Genomic DNA, 21170 nt, shown 5'->3' on the forward strand with positions numbered 1-21170 from the left:
GAGAGAGAGTGGTGGGTGGATTGCATTTTCTTGGACTGCAAGAAGGCGTTTGACACAGTACCACACAAGAGATTAGTGCAAAAACTGGAGGACCAAGCAGAGATAACAGGGAAGGCACTGCAATGGATCAGGGAATACTTGTCAGGAAGACAGCAGCGAGTAATGGTACGTGGCGAGGTGTCAGAGTGGGCACCTGTGACCAGCGGGGTCCCACAGGGGTCAGTCCTAGGACCAGTGCTGTTTCTGATATTTGTGAACGACATGACGGAAGGAATAAACTCCGAGGTGTCCCTGTTTGCAGATGACGTGAAGTTGATGAGAAGAGTTCATTCGATCGAAGACCAGGCAGAAATACAAAGGGATCTGGACAGGCTGCACGCCTGGTCCAGCAACTGGCTCCTGGAGTTCAATCCCACCAAGTGCAAAGTCATGAGGATTGGGGAAGGGCAAAGAAGACCGCAGACGGAGTACAGTCTAGGGGGCCAGAGACTACAAACATCACTCAAGGAAAAAGATCTTGGGGTGAGTATAACACCAGGCACATCTCCTGAAGCTCACATCAACCAAATAACTGCCGCAGCATATGGGCGCCTGGCAAACCTCAGAACAGCATTCCGACATCTTAATAAGGAATCGTTCAGGACCCTGTACACCGTGTACGTTAGGCCCATATTGGAGTATGCGGCACCAGTTTGGAACCCACACCTAGCCAAGCATGTAAAGAAACTAGAGAAAGTGCAAAGGTTTGCAACAAGACTAGTCCCAGAGTTAAGAGGTATGTCCTATGAGGAGAGGTTAAGGGAAATCAACCTGACGACACTGGAGGACAGGAGAGATAGGGGGGACATGATAACGACTTACAAAATACTGAGAGGAATTGACAAGGTGGACAAAGACAGGATGTTCCAGAGACTTGACACAGTAACAAGGGGACACAGTTGGAAGTTGAAGACACAGATGAATCAAAGGAATGTTAGGAAGTATTTCTTCAGCCACAGAGTAGTGAGGAAGTGGAATAGTTTGGGAAGTGATGTAGTGGAGGCAGGATCCATACATAGCTTTAAGCAGAGGTACGATAAAGCTCATGGTTCAGGGAGAGTGACCTAGTAGCGACCAGTGAAGAGGCGGGGCCAGGAGCTTGGACTCGACCCTTGCAACCTCAGCTAGGTGAGCTAGGTGAGCTTGGTGAGTACACACACACACACACACACACACATAGGTGAGTACACACACACACACACACACACACACACATAGGTGAGTACACACACACACACACACACACACCACAAACTTTCTTAAGATAAGATTTTATTCGGATTTTTAACCCCGGAGGGTTATCCACCCAGATAACCCAAGAAAGTCAGTGCGTCATCGAGGACTGTCTAACTTATTTCCATTGTGGACCTCAATCTTGTCCCCCAGGATGCCACCCACACAAGTCAACTAACACCCGGGTGATAGGTGAACATGGACAGCAGGTATCTTAAGGGAAACACACCCTAATGTTTTCACCCGTACCGGAGATCGAACCACGGACCTCGGTGTGTGAGCTGAGTGCGCTACCAATCGAGTTGCGGGACATTGGATCACTGAAAACTGGAACTGACCTCTTACTGAATCAGATACATGATCAGTTTGAAGACCAGAGCCAGACTCCAGCACCCTGGAGGAAATACCTCATTCCAAACGACTACTACTACTACTACTACTACTACTACTACTACTTCTACTACTACTACTACTACTACTACTAATAATAATAATAATAATAATAATAACAACAACAATAATAGTAATAATAATGGGTGGTAAAAATGTTGGTGTTAGTGATGGTGACGTCACTCTTGGCACTGTCTGATGCCAGAACTGACGGCACTGTGGGGGGTGCCTCTGCTTACTGATATTATTGTTGTTATTATTATTTGTAGTAGTAGTAGTGGTGGTAGTAGTAGTACCAGTAATAGTAGTAGTAGTAGCAACAGCAGCAATAACAACAACAATAATAGTAGTAGTAGTATTTTATCACCCCCCCCCGTAGGGGTCACGCAGGGTCTGGGCTCTAGCCAGAGTTAATCCGAAGATCTGGAAGGGTAGCTCCGATTCCTTAGATCAAGAGCCCCTCATACCCCGTATGACGCCACTCATACCACATCCTGCCGACCTCTTGACTGTGGAGCGTTAAACCCGTGTGGGCTCAATCAGCTTATGGAGCTTAGAGTTTCCGTCCTCCCAGATAATTCTGATTATTAATCTGGAGTGTTAGCCAGGATAAGCCGCTCTGTCTGGCTTGTTTACATCGTGGTCCCTTGATCGCTCACCCCAGGATGCGACCCACACCACTCGACTAACACCCAGGTACCTACTCACTGCTAGGTGAACAGGGGCAGCAAGTGTCATGAAACGTGGAATCGAACTCAAGTCCGTCTGTTGTGAGCTGAAAGCACAGAGAGATGCACATCGACAGGTGTGTGTGTGTATATATATATATATATATATATATATATATATATATATATATATATATATATATATATATATATATATATATATATATATATATATATATATATATATATATATATATATATATATGTCGTACCGGTTAATATACAAAGAAGTGTGTATCTCTCAGTGTATATAAATCGACAGTTTAATTACTTCATTTTAAGAAAATATTCTAGACTGGTATCGTACAGGTGACACGTAGCCTTAATAACCCATGTGCAGTAGATAGGATTTAAACTCACAAAAGCAACTCACCAACAGGGTGGTGGGTGTGAACCAACAGGGTGGTGGGTGTGAACCAACAGGGTGGTGGGTGTGAACCAACAGGGTGGTGGGTGTGAACCAACAGGGTGGTGGGTGTGAACCAACAGGGTGGTGGGTGTGAACCAACAGGGTGGTGGGTGTGAACCAACAGGGTGGTGGGTGTGAACCAACAGGGTGGTGGGTGTGAACCAACAGGTAGTGACAGGAGGAATCAGGCCAACAGCTACCCGGCTCAGAATAACTTGGTGTGACAACGGGGCCGGATGGGAGGAGCAAGAGCCAGCTTCAGCTTATAGAGTTCTGCAACCTTCAGTGTTGTGGTGCAACGGTACCAGTACCACGTCTAGTGTGAGACGTGTACCATGCTTAGTGTACAGTAAAGTTTTACCTAACAGAATCGTGTGAGCATAGGGTTCCTAACTAGTTAATGCTGGGTGTACCTGGTAAACTCACCTAGTGTACTCATCGGATATACTCATCTGATGCATTAGTGGACAGGTATTTTTTTTCAAGAATTGCAAGGAAAAATTATCAAATGAAAACCCAGGAGAATCGGAAATTCCCAACAAGAACCGCGAATTTGTGTATATAGGTGAGACTGGAGGTAGTGTAGACACATTGACAATCTCAAGAGGTGATTTATATACGGGTGAGGCGAGTGTTGTGCATCATGGCCAGCACTGTGCCCCCGTGGGCATCAACCTCATACCATGAAGGCATGGAGAGGTCACTTCGCCTCGAGAGGCGAGCTATGTCCTTCTCCTCATTGGAGAACCAGGGTCGGCGCCACCAGTGGAGGAGTGGCAGCTCCACGCCTCCATCCACGCCCTCCTTCACCCGCAGGTCCACGCCTTCCTACTCATGCCACACCACGCCCACAGCTTCCCGTCGCAGCAGGCTCCTTGGGGTGCCGCGCCAGTCAACAGAATCACTGCCGGATTCCAGATCGAGCAGCCGCGCCGGGACGCCGCTCCTCTCCTCCCGCCAGCGAAGTATATATATATATATATATATAAGTAGTAGGTTGGTAGACAGCAACCACCCAGGGAGGTACTACCGTCCTGCCAAGTGAGTGTAAAACGAAGCCTGTGATTGTTTTACATGATGGTAGGATTGCTGATGTCTTTTGTCTGTCTCATAAATATGCAAGATTACAGGCATGTCTTGCTACTTCTACTTACACTTAGGTCACACTACACATACATGTACACATTTATTTATACACACTCATCTGAGTTTTTCTTTGATTTTATCTTAATAGTTCTTGGTCTTATTAATTTTCCTTTTATATCCATGGGGAAGTGGAATAAGAATCTTTCCTCCGTAAGCCATGCGTGTTGTAAAAGTCAACTAAAATGCCGGGAACAATGGGCTAGTAACCCCTTTTCCTGTAAAGATTACTAAAAAGAATAAGAAGAAGAAAATTGTCAAAGTGGGAAGTCTGAATGTGCGTGGATGTTGTGCAGATGATAAGAAAGAGATGATTGTGGATGTTATGAATGAGAAGAAGCTGGATGTCCTGGCTTTAAGTGAAACAAAGCTGAAGGGGGTGGGAGAGTTTCAGTGGAGAGGAATAAATGGGATTAGGTCAGGGGTTTCAAATAGAGTTAGAGCTAAAGAAGGAGTAGCAATAATGTTGAAGGATAAGCTATGGCAGGAAAAGAGGGACTATAAATGTATTAATTCAAGGATTATGTGGAGTAAAATAAAGATTGGATGTGAAAAGTGGGTTATAATAAGCGTGTATGCACCTGGAGAAGAGAGAAGTGTAGAGGAGAGAGAGAGATTTTGGGAAATGTTGAGTGAATGCGTGGGGAGTTTTGAATCAAGTGTGAGAGTAATGGTGGTTGGGGATTTTAATGCTAAAGTGGGTAAAAATGTTATGGAGGGAGTAGTAGGTAAATTTGGGGTGCCAGGGGTAAATGTAAATGGGGAGCCTTTAATTGAGCTATGTGTAGAAAGAAATTTGGTAATAAGTAATACATATTTTATGAAAAAGAGGATAAATAAATATACAAGGTATGATGTAGCACGTAATGAAAGTAGTTTATTAGATTATGTATTGGTGGATAAAAGGTTGATGGGTAGGCTCCAGGATGTACATGTTTATAGAGGGGCAACTGATATATCGGATCATTATTTAGTTGTAGCTACAGTTAGAGTAAGAGGTAGATGGGAAAAGAGGAAGGTGGCAACAACAAGTAAGAGGGAGGTGAAAGTGTATAAACTAAGGGAGGAGGAAGTTCGGGTGAGATACAAGCGACTATTGGCAGAAAGGTGGGCTAGTGCAAAGATGAGTAGTGGGGGGGTTGAAGAGGGTTGGAATAGTTTTAAAAATGCAGTATTAGAATGTGGGGCAGAAGTTTGTGGTTATAGGAGGGTGGGGGCAGGAGGAAAGAGGAGTGATTGGTGGAATGATGAAGTAAAGGGTGTGATAAAAGAGAAAAAGGTAGCTTATGAGAGGTTTTTACAAAGCAGAAGTGTTATAAGAAGAGCAGAGTATATGGAGAGTAAAAGAAAGGTAAAGAGAGTGGTGAGAGAGTGCAAAAGGAGAGCAGATGATAGAGTGGGAGAGGCACTGTCAAGAAATTTTAATGAAAATAAGAAAAAATTTTGGAGTGAGTTAAACAAGTTAAGAAAGCCTAGGGAAAATATGGATTTGTCAGTTAAAAACAGAGTAGGGGAGTTAGTAGATGGGGAGATGGAGGTATTGGGTAGATGGCGAGAATATTTTGAGGAACTTTTAAATGTTAAGGAAGAAACAGAGGCAGTAATTTCATGCACTGGTCAGGGAGGTATACCATCTTTTAGGAGTGAAGAAGAGCAGAATGTAAGTGTGGGGGAGGTACGTGAGGCATTACGTAAAATGAAAGGGGGTAAAGCAGCTGGAACTGATGGGATCATGACAGAAATGTTAAAAGCAGGGGGGGATATAGTGTTGGAGTGGTTGGTACTTTTGTTTAATAAATGTATGAAAGAGGGGAAGGTACCTAGGGATTGGCAGAGAGCATGTATAGTCCCTTTATATAAAGGGAAAGGGGACAAAAGAGACTGTAAAAATTATAGAGGAATAAGCTTACTGAGTATACCAGGAAAAGTGTACGGTAGGGTTATAATTGAAAGAATTAGAGGTAAGACAGAATGTAGGATTGCGGATGAGCAAGGAGGTTTTAGAGTGGGTAGGGGATGTGTAGATCAGGTGTTTACATTGAAGCATATATGTGAACAGTATTTAGATAAAGATAGGGAAGTTTTTATTGCATTTATGGATTTAGAAAAGGCATATGATAGAGTGGATAGAGGAGCAATGTGGCAGATGTTGCAAGTATATGGAATAGGTGGTAAGTTATTAAATGCTGTAAAGAGTTTTTATGAGGATAGTGAGGCTCAGGTTAGGGTGTGTAGAAGAGAGGGAGACTACTTCCCGGTAAAAGTAGGTCTTAGACAGGGATGTGTAATGTCACCATGGTTGTTTAATATATTTATAGATGGGGTTGTAAAGGAAGTAAATGCTAGGGTGTTTGGGAGAGGGGTGGGATTAAATTATGGGGAATCAAATTCAAAATGGGAATTGACACAGTTACTTTTTGCTGATGATACTGTGCTTATGGGAGATTCTAAAGAAAAATTGCAAAGGTTAGTGGATGAGTTTGGGAATGTGTGTAAAGGTAGAAAGTTGAAAGTGAACATAGAAAAGAGTAAGGTGATGAGGGTGTCAAATGATTTAGATAAAGAAAAATTGGATATCAAATTGGGGAGGAGGAGTATGGAAGAAGTGAATGTTTTCAGATACTTGGGAGTTGACGTGTCGGCGGATGGATTTATGAAGGATGAGGTTAATCATAGAATTGATGAGGGAAAAAAGGTGAGTGGTGCGTTGAGGTATATGTGGAGTCAAAAAACGTTATCTATGGAGGCAAAGAAGGGAATGTATGAAAGTATAGTAGTACCAACACTCTTATATGGGTGTGAAGCTTGGGTGGTAAATGCAGCAGCGAGGAGACGGTTGGAGGCAGCGGAGATGTCCTGTTTAAGGGCAATGTGTGGTGTAAATATTATGCAGAAAATTCGGAGTGTGGAAATTAGGAGAAGGTGTGGAGTTAATAAAAGTATTAGTCAGAGGGCAGAAGAGGGGTTGTTGAGGTGGTTTGGTCATTTAGAGAGAATGGATCACAGTAGAATGACATGGAAAGCATATAAATCTATAGGGGAAGGAAGGCGGGGTAGGGGTCGTCCTCGAAAGGGTTGGAGAGAGGGGGTAAAGGAGGTTTTGTGGGTAAGGGGCTTGGACTTCCAGCAAGCGTGCGTGAGCGTGTTAGATAGGAGTGAATGGAGACGAATGGTACTTGGGACCTGACGATCTGTTGGAGTGTGAGCAGGGTAATATTTAGTGAAGGGATTCAGGGAAACCGGTTATTTTCATATAGTCGGACTTGAGCCCTGGAAATGGGAAGTACAATGCCTGCACTTTAAAGGAGGGGTTTGGGATATTGGCAGTTTGGAGGGATATGTTGTGTATCTTTATATGTTTATGCTTCTAGACTGTTGTATTCTGAGCACCTCTGCAAAAACAGTGATAATGTGCGAGTGTGGTGAAAGTGTTGAATGATGATGAAAGTATTTTCTTTTTGGGGATTTTCTTTCTTTTTTGGGTCACCCTGCCTCGGTGGGAGACGGCCGACTTGTTGAAAAAAAAAAAAAAAAAAAATATATATATATATATATATATATATATATATATATATATATATATATATATATATATATATATATATCGACACTGAGTCTCTGAAAGAGGAAACTGACCGCCCTGTGGTTCTTGGTTTCTATGATGAGTTTTTCACCCAGCTCTTTGAGGAACTTTAGAGCACACTTGCCCCATGCTCCAAGAGTCTCTGACCCTATTGGGATAAAGTTATAGCAAGGGGTAAGGTTTTCACACACACACACATACACACACACACACACACACACACACACACACACACACACACACACACACACACACACATATATATATATATATATATATATATATATATATATATATATATATATATATATATATATATATAGATATATAGATATAGATAGATGGATAGATAGCTATCTGACTAAAGGTGAAACCAACAGACCAATTAACTACTTAACTAACAAGCAAACAAACAAACACACTAATCACCTAATCAACCAACTAATAATTGCCTACCTAACTACCTACCTACCAATCTAACTACCTATCTAATTGGCTACCTATCTAAATACCTGCCTAACTACTTGGCTAACTATGTAACTTAATCAACCAGTTAACTAACTAGCCACAGAGCAGTTGTCGACCAACTGGTCCACCTGGTCCACCTGGTCCACCTGGTCCACTAGATTAGATTCCACCTCCACGCCAGTTTAACATTAATGCTGGTAAAGGGTTCTTGACCCAAGAAAGTGGAGCAACCTTCCCCCTGGATCAAACCTGATTACCTCCCATTCCCTAGAATTTTATGACATACGGGTTTAGCGTTTCCCCTTGATATAATAATATTATGGCAAAATAATAATAATAATAATAATAATAATAATAATAATAATAATAATAATAATAATAATAATAAAGAAAGGGACGTCACTCATCTCATCCTCTGATTGGTAGACCCTGGACCAATAGTACCACAGGAAACCTGGACCAATAGCACCACAGGGAACCTGGACTAATAGCACCACAGGGAACCTGGACCAATAGCACCACAGGGAACCTGGACCAATAGCACCACAGGGAACCTGGACCAATAGCACCACAGGGAACCTGGACCAATAGCACCACAGGGAACCTGGATCAATAGCACCACAGGGAACCTGGACCAATAGCACCACAGGAAACCTGGACCAATAGCACCACAGGGAACCTGGACCAATAGCACCACGGGGAACCAATAGATAAAGAACCTCGGTTAATAGCCAGTCTGAACCACTAGACAAAGAACCTGGATCAGTAAACAGGCTCTGAACCACTAGACAGAGTACCTGGACGTGCCTGGACCACTAAACAGAGAGCCTGGACCAATAAACAGGCTCTGAACCACTAGACAGAGTACCTGGACGTGCCTGGACCACTAAACAGAGAGCCTGGACCAATAAACAGGCTCTGAACCACTAGACAGAGTACCTGGACGTGCCTGGACCACTAGACAGAACAATAAGCAGGCCCTGGACCACTAGACTCAAGTACAACTGAGCATAATTCAGTATGTCACAGAGGAACAATGGTACCATCATGGCATCATTTCCATAATGGCCATATCATAAGTATCTGCGTGTCAACGCCGCGCTTCCGCAATGTAAATCATTTCACCTCATTATTTCAAAGGCAAAATTTACATTCCCGCTCTAAAATTAAGAGCATTGTGGCCCAAAGATAAATTAGTATACAAATTATGCATTTTTAGTCATTTATGTATGTGTTATTATTATTAAAGATTAGCCGGTATTCTCCCGGCCCGGGCCTTGTCCAAGTGGTGGCCCGGCCTTGGCTCCCTCTTTAGGGAGTGTCTGAGACCTAAGTCTCCTATGGGAGGAGGCACAAGTACCTCCTCAGCTTTGGGACCAACTGTCCCCAGGCCTAGCCACAGTCCCCGCCCTCACGGGGCTCGTAGGGAGAAGCTAGGCCTCTGGTTTGCCATCTGCCCCGCCCCAAAGGGGCTCGTGGGGATGGCAGTCTTGTGAGCTGCAGGTGGTAGCAAGCTCAAACCTTCTTTTCGTCATTTTTATTATTATTATTATCAAATATTAGCCGGTATTCTCCCGGCCCGGGCCTTTTCCAAGTGGTGGCCCGGCCTTGGCTCCCTCTTTACGGAGTGTCTGAGACCTATGTCTCCCATGGGAGGAGGCACAAGTACCTCCTCATCTTTGGGACCAACTGTCCCCAGGCCTAGCCACAAGCTAGGCCTCTCTGGTCTGCCATCCCCGCCTCAAGGGGGCAAATGGGAATGACAGTCTTATGAGCTAAAGGGTCGGGCTCAGGCACCTACCCTACCCTAGAAGGGCTGGGCATGGTGTCGATTTATGTATGTGTATTATGTATACTAATTGGTGTAAAAGTATTGTACAAAGGTTAAAAAATCAAGTATATATGTAAATCTATTTTTTTCAGGTCATAGTATATATATATATATGTATATATATACATATATATATATATATATATATATATATATATATATATATATATATATATATATATATATATATGTGTGTGTGTGTGTGTGTGTGTGTGTGTGTGTGTGTGTGTGTCGTGCCGAATATGTAAAACTGGCCAATTAGCAAGAACTCATTTAAAATTAAGTCCTTTCTAAAATTTTCTCTTATACGTTTAAAGATATATTTTTTTCATTAATGTTGATGTACAAATTTATAATTTTGCACCTAAAGGAACTTAGAAAACTTACCTAACCTTATTATAACAAGAGCAATTTATTTTAGCCTAACCCAACTAAATATATTTTAGATTTGTTTACAGTAATTTAATACTAAACAAACACAGTGAAATATATTTTTTTCGTTAGGTTCAGAATGATTTTGGCGAAATTATTGCATACACAAATTTTCACTTGTCCTATATGGCAAGATGAGCGTTGCTATTTAAGCCAAGATCGCAAGTTCTGCCTATTCGCCACGACATATATATATATATATATATATATATATATATATATATATATATATATATATATATATATATATATATATATATATATATATATATATATATTTATATATATATATATATATATAAATATATATATATATATATATATATATATATATATATATATATATATATATAGGGAAGTACCACCTCTATAGCTGGAATGGGGACCCTCATCCTCAGAGCAGACAATAAACGTACCTCAGAAAAAACTCAAGGTTCTCCCCGGAGCTGTTTGAATATTCTCTTCTCCTACCACCCCCTATATTTTATATTCTATGTGAACATTTTTTAATAAACAGAATACATTTACAGAAAACACAAACATGAATACAGTGGTACAATGTATTAAAGATCATGAATTTCCTCCAGCTCCTCCGAAGCCGCATGCAAGCCAAGTAAGCAGCAAGCATTTCCCCTCTGGATGGCCACGCTGAGGCGCTGGAACATGAAAGTGGCTGCCCTTGGGTCCCTGGTGGTGTCGATGAGTCTGGAGCCCAATTCTTTAAGGAAACGTGTGGCATTTTTTCCCCATGATCCCAAGGTCTCTGATCCCACTGGGACAAATAGATACTGTTGGCTTATGTCCCTGTACTTGCTGATCTTGCACTCCTCCCTGTGGTCAGCAGCTCCTCCCTGTCGCCCCACACTGTGATGGATATAGGTGTCAGCCAGTGTGGACTCACAGGTATAGTTCCATGCTAAGAGCTTGCCATTCTTCCAAGGATAGATGGTGATTCCGTCGGGGCGGTTTGCTGGGTTGTGGGTATTGTTGGCTGCTGGTGATTGGGGCTCCCTCTCGGCTGGGCATCCAGCTGTAGCAAGGGTTCTCTTTATAATATCGTTGACCTCATGCCAGCCATTGGTTTTGGAACAGTTAAGACCATGTAGACCGTATTGGTCTGCTTGCGCTTCGCTGCAAATACACATATATTCTGTGTGAATTGGGGCAGCAAGACGCAGAGCCACTGCAATACGGAGGGTCTTAGGGTCGAGTCGCGTTCCCATTGCCGATATGGGAACTGTTTGGAGGAAATCCCCGGAATGAGGTGCGCTCACAGCCTGGAGACGGGCAGTCTTCCTATCTGATGTTGCAGCCCTGAGCAGGTTGGCAAGCACCTTTTCAGCGATCAGGCCATCCCAGCTTGACTGTGAGCCAGTGCTGCACTAGGGTTTGGGTCACCCCAGGGCGGGGTGACCCAAAAAGAAAAACAAAAGTTTATCTTTTTACATTTATTAATATATGCAGGAGAAGGGGTTACTAGCTCTTTGCTCCCGGCATTTTAGTCGCCTCTTACGACACGCATGGCTTGCGGAGGAAGAATTCTGTTCTATATATATATATATATATATATATATATATATATATATATATATATATATATATATATATATATATATATATATATATATATATATATATATATATATATATATATATATATATATATATATATATATATATCATTAAAGTATTGTGGAGTGAAGGTGAACGGTTATCGATCCTTCATTGCAAGACATTGTGTTTGAGATAAATGTATAAATATCTTCTCTTGGGTTATCTGGCGTGTAGTGATCCTTTATATTTATAAACGTAGTGTAAAAGTCAAGTGAGGCAGGTCAGCGTAGGCTTGACCTGCCACAGGTCAACGGATGCTTGACCTGCCACAGGTCAACGGATGCTTGGCCTGCCACAGGTCAACGGATGCTTGGCCTGCCACAGGTCAACGGATGCTTGGCCTGCCACAGGTCAACGGATGCTTGGCCTGCCACAGGTCAACGGATGCTTGGCCTGCCACAGGTCAACGGATGCTTGGCCTGCCACAGGTCATCATCTCACTAAGACTCGGGTCATGAAACACTGTGTTGTTTCCTGACACTATAATACTTTCACATCACAGAAAATCGTCACTTGACAAGTCCAAAGTCTTAATGTATAAACCTTCCATCAACAAGTATAAACCTTCCATCAACAAGTATAAACCTTCCATCAACAAGTATAAACCTTCCATCAACAAGTATAAACCTTCCATCAACAAGTATAAACCTTCCATCAACAAGTATAAACCTTCCATCAACAAGTATAAACCTTCCATCAACAAGTATAAACCTTCCATCAACAAGTATAAACCTTCCATCAACAAGTATAAACCTTCCATCTTAAATGTACAACTCTTTACTGTGTAAATTAAGCGATGAAGTTAAATTATACAACTCTTGCTTATTTGAGTGTTTGGTAACATTTGAGGCTATGACTCTTCACTGCCTGGGAGAACAGTGAAGCTGGAACAAGCTCTTCACTGCCTGGGAGAACAGTGAAGCTGGAACAAGCTCTTCACTGCCTGGGAGAACAGTGAAGCTGGAACAAGCTCTTCACTGCCTTCACTGCCTGGGAGAACAGTGAAGCGAGAACAAGCTGCCTGGGAGAACAGTGAAGCTGGAACAAGCTCTTCACTGCTTGTGAGAACAGTGAAGCTGGAACAAGCTCTTCACTGCCTGGGAGAACAGTGAAGCTGGAACAAGCTCTTCACTGCCTGGGAGAACAGTGAAGCGAGAACAAGCTCTTCACTGCCTGGGAGAACAGTGAAGCTGGAACAAGCTCTTCACTGCCTGGGAGAACAGTGAAGCTGGAACAAGCTCTTCACTGCTTGTGAGAACAGTGAAGCTGGAACAAGCTCTTCACTGCCTGGGAGAACAGTGAAGCTGGAACAAGCTCTTCACTGCCTGGGAGAACAGTGAAGCGAGAACAAGCTCTTCACTGCCTGGGAGAACAGTGAAGCGAGAACAAGCTCTTCACTGCCTGGGAGAACAGTGAAGCTGGAACAAGCTCTTCACTGCCTGGGAGAACAGTGAAGCTGGAACAAGCTCTTCACTGCCTGGGAGAACAGTGAAGCGAGAACAAGCTCTTCACTGCCTGGGAGAACAGTGAAGCTGGAACAAGCTCTTCACTGCCTGGGAGAACAGTGAAGCTGGAACAAGCTCTTCACTGCCTGGGAGAACAGTGAAGCGAGAACAAGCTCTTCACTGCCTGGGAGAACAGTGAAGCGAGAACAAGCTCTTCACTGCCTGGGAGAACAGTGAAGCTGGAACAAGCTCTTCACTGCCTGGGAGAACAGTGAAGCTGGAACAAGCTCTTCACTGCCTGGGAGAACAGTGAAGCTGGAACAAGCTCTTCACTGCCTGGGAGAACAGTGAAGCTGGAACAAGCTCTTCACTGCCTGGGAGAACAGTGAAGCGAGAACAAGCTCTTCACTGCCTGGGAGAACAGTGAAGCTGGAACAAGCTCTTCACTGCCTGGGAGAACAGTGAAGCTGGAACAAGCTCTTCACTGCCTGGGAGAACAGTGAAGCGAGAACAAGCTCTTCACTGCCTGGGAGAACAGTGAAGCGAGAACAAGCTCTTCACTGCCTGGGAGAACAGTGAAGCTGGAACAAGCTCTTCACTGCCTGGGAGAACAGTGAAGCTGGAACAAGCTCTTCACTGCCTGGGAGAACAGTGAAGCTGGAACAAGCTCTTCACTGCCTGGGAGAACAGTGAAGCTGGAACAAGCTCTTCACTGCCTGGGAGAACAGTGAAGCGAGAACAAGCTCTTCACTGCCTGGGAGAACAGTGAAGCGAGAACAAGCTCTTCACTGCCTGGGAGAACAGTGAAGCTGGAACAAGCTCTTCACTGCCTGGGAGAACAGTGAAGCTGGAACAAGCTCTTCACTGCCTGGGAGAACAGTGAAGCTGGAACAAGCTCTTCACTGCCTGGGAGAACAGTGAAGCTGGAACAAGCTCTTCACTGCCTGGGAGAACAGTGAAGCTGGAACAAGCTCTTCACTGCCTGGGAGAACAGTGAAGCTGGAACAAGCTCTTCACTCTTGACGAAGAATTAAATGAAAATATAAATAAACGGAAGATGCTGAAAAAACTTTATTTGCAGATAATTTTAGCAACTAAAGAGCAGGTGCAGACAGACGACTGCAGAGTTCAACATACAGGAAAACTACAGCAGTTTTCTTGGTAATGATGCACGAGACAAAGTTCTTCGCCTTGTTCTTGCTGTGGTCGTGACAATGGTGTGAGATTACGTCCTTCCTCCCGGTCCAGAAGGAAGGAGGCTATCACTCATTTCAGAGGAGATTACCGGATAGAGTATCGAGCCTCACAAGCCTCCACCACTCCTTGCAGTTAGGATAGGTTAATACATGTACAGGGTATATAGGCCTAGCTGACATTAATGACATACTACTATATAGAAAGGTGCTTGTGATGTTCAGAGCATTTCGAGCAAATTAGGTCAGTTTTGCCCCAGGATGCGACCCACACCAGTCGACTAACGCCCAGGTGGTGTCTTATGGAAATACGTCCTAATGTTTTCCACCTGGACCGGAGATTCGAACTCCGGACCTCAGTGTGTGAGCTGAGTGCACTAGTGATCGAGTACGGAACACGGTTAGGGAAGGTTTATCAGGAAACAGGACAAGTGTTTCCTGTCTTGGTCAGATGATGATCCGCCGTTGGAGCTTTTGGTCATCTGACCGAGGCCTTCCAGTGGCTTACCCCTCCACCCTTTTAAAAGTTTTGGTCATAGTTATAACCACTCCTTGTAATGAATAGAGTTAGCTGCTGTAGCACTTAAAATTAGTTAAGAGGTATCCTAATCATTTCTGGCAAATGCTACGATAGCGTTCTAATCAGGGAATGGGTGGGGTTTGAACCCATGGCGAGTGAGTCTTAAAACTGACAGGCCAATGCGCTAACCACTCGACCAGCTGCCTTTAATAAGATTCATCCATCTAGGTATATTTCTATACACTATAGGGAAGTCAGGACGATAGTGTTCTAACATACAAGGTCTCCCGTAATACCTGGTCAAGGACCAGGCCTCGCGGTGGATCAGGGCCTGATCAACCAGGCTGTTACTGCTGGCCGCACGTAAACCAACGTACGAACCACAGTCCTGGCTAGTCAGGTACTGAGTTTAGGTGCCTCTCCAGCCCCCTCTTGTCTAGAATCATATCATACAGTCAGTAATTTATGTTTCTTCCGTTCATGTAGGTGTCCATGACGCTTCACCTTACCACAGATACACACACAAATATATGAGAACTTATGTGTGCAACGAAATGGATCCCAAAATTTTTGGGGAAATAACTTTCAAAGGAAACCTAAAAGCCTTTGCAAATGGTCTTGAGCAAGATGATGGGAGACACCATAACCTGCGACAAACTTATAAATGGAAATGTAACAAAAACAGAAAGAAAAGTTTTTGAAAACCATCAACAGTGAAAGAGAAAGAGAGAGAGAGAGTCACTTATTTTAAAATTGACAAAAATATTGCGGTAAAGGCATTGTATTGCATTTCTTTTACGTAGGGACTGGTAGGTGACTGAACTGGTAGCTGCTGGACTGGTAGGTGACTGAACTGGTAGCTTCTGGACTGGTAGGTGACTGAACTGGTAGCTGCTGGACTGGTAGGTGACTGAACTGGTAGCTTCTGGACTGGTAGGTGACTGAACTGGTAGCTTCTGGACTGGTAGGTGACTGAACTGGTAGCTTCTGGACTGGTAGGTGACTGAACTGGTAGCTTCTGGACTGGTAGGTGACTGAACTGGTAGCTGCTGGACTGGTAGGTGACTGAACTGGTAGCTTCTGGACTGGTAGGTGACTGAACTGGTAGCTTCTGTACTGGTAGGTGACTGAACTGGTAGCTGCTGGACTGGTAGGTGACTGAACTGGTAGCTTCTGGACTGGTAGGTGACTGAAGTGGTAGCTACTGGACTGGTAGGTGACTGAAGTGGTAGCTACTGGACTGGTAGGTGACTGAAGTGGTAGCTACTGGACTGGTAGGTGACTGAACTGGTAGCTGCTGGACTGGTAGGTGACTGAACTGGTAGCTTCTGGACTGGTAGGTGACTGAAGTGGTAGCTACTGGACTGGTAGGTGACTGAAGTGGTAGCTACTGGACTGGTAGGTGACTGAACTGGTAGCTGCTGGACTGCTAGGTGACTGAACTGGTAGCTTCTGGACTGGTAGGTGACTGAACTGGTAGCTACTGGACTGGTAGGTGACTGAACTGGTAGCTACTGGAATGGTATGTGATGGTGGTACTATATGACTGGAATGGTATGTGATGGTGGTACTATATTGCTGGAATGGTATGTGATGGTGGTACTATATTACTGGAATGGTATGTGATGGTACTATATTACTGGAATGGTATGTGATGGTGGTACTATATTACTGGAATGGTATGTGATGGTGGTACTATATGACTGGAATGGTATGTGATGGTGGTACTATATTACTGGAATGGTATGTGATGGTGGTACTATATGACTGGAATGGTAAGTAGCTACGCTGGTAGATGGTCAGAGTGAGGTAGATACCTGGGGTGGTACCAACAAGAGTACAAAGGTGGCATTTTTCCCTTTATCACATATATTTTGTTCCAATATTTTTCGAAAACATTCAGTAAGAAAGAAAAGAAACATTTCGTATGAGTATTGAAAAGTTTTATAATTTTCTTGATAATTATAATTAAGAATATTTTTATTTTTCCTTCATGTAGCAGTGTTTTTAATTTTCAGGGAATAAAATGTATAAATCCAATGCAAAACGCGATTTTTTTTCTTTTATTCCATATGTAACAGTATTTTTAATGAATAATAACTTTGTCTTTGGTCTAATATGTAACAATATACACTATGTATATTATGCAGAGAAATACATATTAAATTAAATTTAAAACATTTTAAAATGTTAAAAATTTGTTCAATTTAATGCTATGTAACAGTATTATTTATATTTAATGAATAAGAAAATAGAGAAAATATTGAATATCTTAAGATTTTTTTCCTTTTTTCTTAAGTAGCAAAATTGTTTACTTTCAGTGAGGAAGGAGAACGAAGACATCTTGAGGGAGCTGCAGGCAGCCTCGTCAGGGGTCCACGGTAGCAACACCACCGTCCCTCCTAGTGACCCTTCATCACAGCCACATCGCACCTGAGGGCCCTCAGGTATTCCACCTTCACCCGCGCCTCCTAGCACCTGAGGGCCCTCAGGTATCCCACTTCTGAGGGTCCTTAGGTACCCCACATCCAGGTGAACTACGCTCACCTATTGACTCCTACTACTCATCAAATGTCTGGAGAAGCCATATCAAATATCAGAACCTCAGTAGGCCTACGTTCATGTTCAGCCTACACACTGAGAGCAACAGTGCATGTACAATTGAAGGGGTTTATATCTCAGAAATATATATATATATATATATATATATATATATATATATATATATATATATATATATATATATATATATATACTTTAGTTTTCGTTTATCCCTCATAGGCCTATATTTGGGACTCGAAGTATTCTTGACTGGTGGCGAACAGGTGACATGCAGCCTTAATGACCCTCGTGTAGTCGATAGGCTTGAAACCCACTTAACCACACAACTCCGGGTTGGTGGTACGGGTGTTTTCTAAAGTACATTATTGCCTGTATTTTCGCACATTCAAGATATTCACTAACCTTCCTATTGTTCGGCCCATGATTCCACCAGATCCAGTCCTTCCTTATGCTAATTTCTACCTTTAAATTACGTTCAACTACGTCTTATAACGTTAATTAATCTAACTGATGTAGATTCTGGGAGTCGTTAGTCCTCCCACTCGGTCCCAGACCAGGCCTAAATTCACTAAATTTAGTCGCGAAAAATTCATAAATAAGAAGGACTACATCTGCTGGTAGGGCAAGTTGAACGAACATACGATACACTGTGGATGTGAGAAGCGTTGAAAAACGTAAGTATGGTCTGAGGACAAGCTTAAACCTAATTACAAGGTACATACCCAAGAAGAAAAAGGACTCCGCAGTAATACTGCTACGTCAGGACTCCCACGTGAGAGTACACTTGGTCCTCTGTTGTTACACTTGTATATTGTATTATATAAAAAAAATACAATCCTTCACACCCCCTATCAAAAATGTTGTTGGAATGGCTTTATTACCTGCTGTATATTACTGTATTAAAAATATAAAAGTGGTGGTAGTTTTTAGCATGTATAAATATAAATGAGTATTATGAAATGTTTGTTGAATATTGAAAATATTTAATGCTGTTCAGATTATTATTATTATTATTATTATTATTATTATTATTATTATTATTATTATTATTATTCTCGTTACTATTATTAGTGTCATTATTATTATTAGGCTAATATTTATTTTAGGGGCTCGGATGAGCAAACTTTTTATTTACATTTTAAAACACAAAGACTCTATCTATAGCCCGGCAAAAATAGTCATTTCTTGTGCAAATTGTTTTTTGGGGAGTTATTAACAACAAGATTATTTTTATGGGAGTTTAAATGTATGTGCCAAAATAGACAGGACAGTCAGCCAATCAGCGAGTAGCATACAGTCACGTGACTCACCGGGCCAGTGAGGTAAACAGTTCCAATAATACCAACACCAGAGCAATGTCTCCCGAGTCTCAACATTTTAAGCCAAAATCTGCAACTTTGGTGGAGAAGACAGGCGTCCTTTGTAACTTTGGTGAAGACAGGCGTCCTTTGTAACTTTGGTGAAGACAGGCGTCCTTTGTAACTTTGGTGAAGACAGGCGTCCTTTGTAACTTTGGTGAAGACAGGCGTCCTTTGTAACTTTAGTGGAGAAGACAATTATCCATCGCAACTTCAGTGGAGAAGACAGGCGTCACTGCAACTTCACGGTAAATATAAATACCAGTGTTGATTAGTTACTTAGTGGGTAAGGTTAGGTTAGATTAGGTTAGGCTAAGTTTGGTTGGGTTACGTTGGGTTAGGTTAGGCTTACTTAAGCTAGGTTGGGTTGCACAAGGTTAGGTTACGTTAGATTGGGTTTGATGGGTCTGATTGGGTTAGGTTAGGTTACGTTAGGATACATTAGGTTACGTTTGGATGGGTCTGGTTGGGTTAGGTTAGGTTACGTTAGGATACATTAGGTTACGTTTGGATGGGTCTGGTTGGGTTAGGTTAGGTTACGTTAGGATACATTAGGTTACGTTTGGATGGGTCTGGTTGGGTTAGGTTAGGTTACGTTACGATACATTAGGTTACGTTTGGATGGGTCTGGTTGGGTTAGATTAGGTTACGTTAGGATACATTAGGTTACGTTTGGATGGGTCTGGTTTGGTTAGGTTAGGTTACGTTAGGATACATTAGGTTACGTTTGGATGGGTCTGGTTGGGTTAGGTTAGGTTACGTTAGGATACATTAGGTTACGGGGCTTCTATGTTGATTTTTGAGCCAAAATATTACGAAAAACTGCTATTTTTTCCCCAGTTAGCACAAAATCAAACTACCTCCAGAGCACAGATCAAGAAATATTATAAAAATTCGATCACAAATTTATGGAAAATTCAGTAGAGCACCAAAATAAATGTTACCTATTATTATTTTATTATTATTAAGGGGCGCCTTGATATCAATTCCTCGGATTAAACCTGATTACCTCTCAGTCCCACCGCTGTGTGATCTTAAGGGTTTAATACTCCCCAAATAATAATAATAACTAAATATACTTATTTTTAAAAGTAATATTAATAATCATTATTATTAGTATTATTATTAATTATTATTTTGTGTGTGTGGGTTATAAATCAAACATAAATTCGTTGTATTACAAGTGCCACAGCTGTATTTATGCATAGAGGCAATAAATACAGCTAAATATAACATTAATTAAGTTGCAACTTATTGGGTGGAAAACCTAGTCTACTTGCAGAGTGTATTTATAAATTGTTTACCTAGATGTAGACTATTGTTTACAAGTCATGAACATTTACACAACTTTATTTCCATTGTTTATTAATACTATTATTTACGAGTGTGTATTATTTAAAAAAAAAACATATGCATGTTTGTAAGCGATTGTAAAAACAAATTTTTACACATGAGCAATATAAACTTTCAAATATGTATATCTCTGTTTTCAAGTGTCTAGGGATGTGTATTTTTTGGGGGAGGTGTTTACGGTGTAATACATCACTGGCAGATGTATAATACATGACACTTGTTGAAGATACAGTTGTTTACAGGTGTCCACTGTTGTTTACAAGTTGTATGTTGCTAAATTTACTGTATTTTAGAAAATGTTTTAAGAACTCAGTAATACAAGTTGGTTCATATATATATATATATATATATATATATATATATATATATATATATATATATATATATATATATATATATATATATATATATATATATATATGCGCAAAACAACCACTGTGATAGTTGAATGATAGCCCTAGGCATTTCGTGTTGAAATCAATACATCATCAGGAGCTTGCAATGTTGCAGAAATGAGTAGGAAGTCCAGGTAGATTCATTCGAGCTAGAACGTTTCCCTGAACGAATCAGCTTGGACTTACTACTCATTTCTGCAGCATTGCAAGCGCTCCGATATCTTGTTTGCAACACCAAAGGCCTAGAGCTATCATTCAACTCTCCCCGTGGTTTTTTTTCCGCATATATATATATATATATATATATATATATATATATATATATATATATATATATATATATATATATATATATATATATATATATATATATATATATATATATATAATCCACATAGAAAACGTTCATAGCATCAAATAACCTTTTCTCTGCTAATATAATTACAATTGAAATTATTGAAATTATCATATATA

The 21170-nt window shown here is 41.6% G+C and overlaps 1 protein-coding gene across 1 annotated transcript in view; it reads left to right on the top strand.

Annotated features, from left to right (window-relative positions):
- LOC128701659 (uncharacterized) overlaps window positions 1-21170 on the top strand; it is a 135114-nt gene extending 113944 nt beyond the window's left edge. Inside the window, exon 3 of the mRNA XM_070101655.1 lies at window positions 17350-21170. Within this exon, the coding sequence (XP_069957756.1) occupies window positions 17350-17465 (116 nt within the window). The 3' untranslated portion in view covers window positions 17466-21170. The remainder of the gene's footprint in view (window positions 1-17349) is intronic.

This window comes from Cherax quadricarinatus, chromosome 78 (genome assembly GCF_038502225.1).
Source record: "Cherax quadricarinatus isolate ZL_2023a chromosome 78, ASM3850222v1, whole genome shotgun sequence".
Lineage (NCBI taxonomy): Eukaryota > Metazoa > Arthropoda > Malacostraca > Decapoda > Parastacidae > Cherax > Cherax quadricarinatus.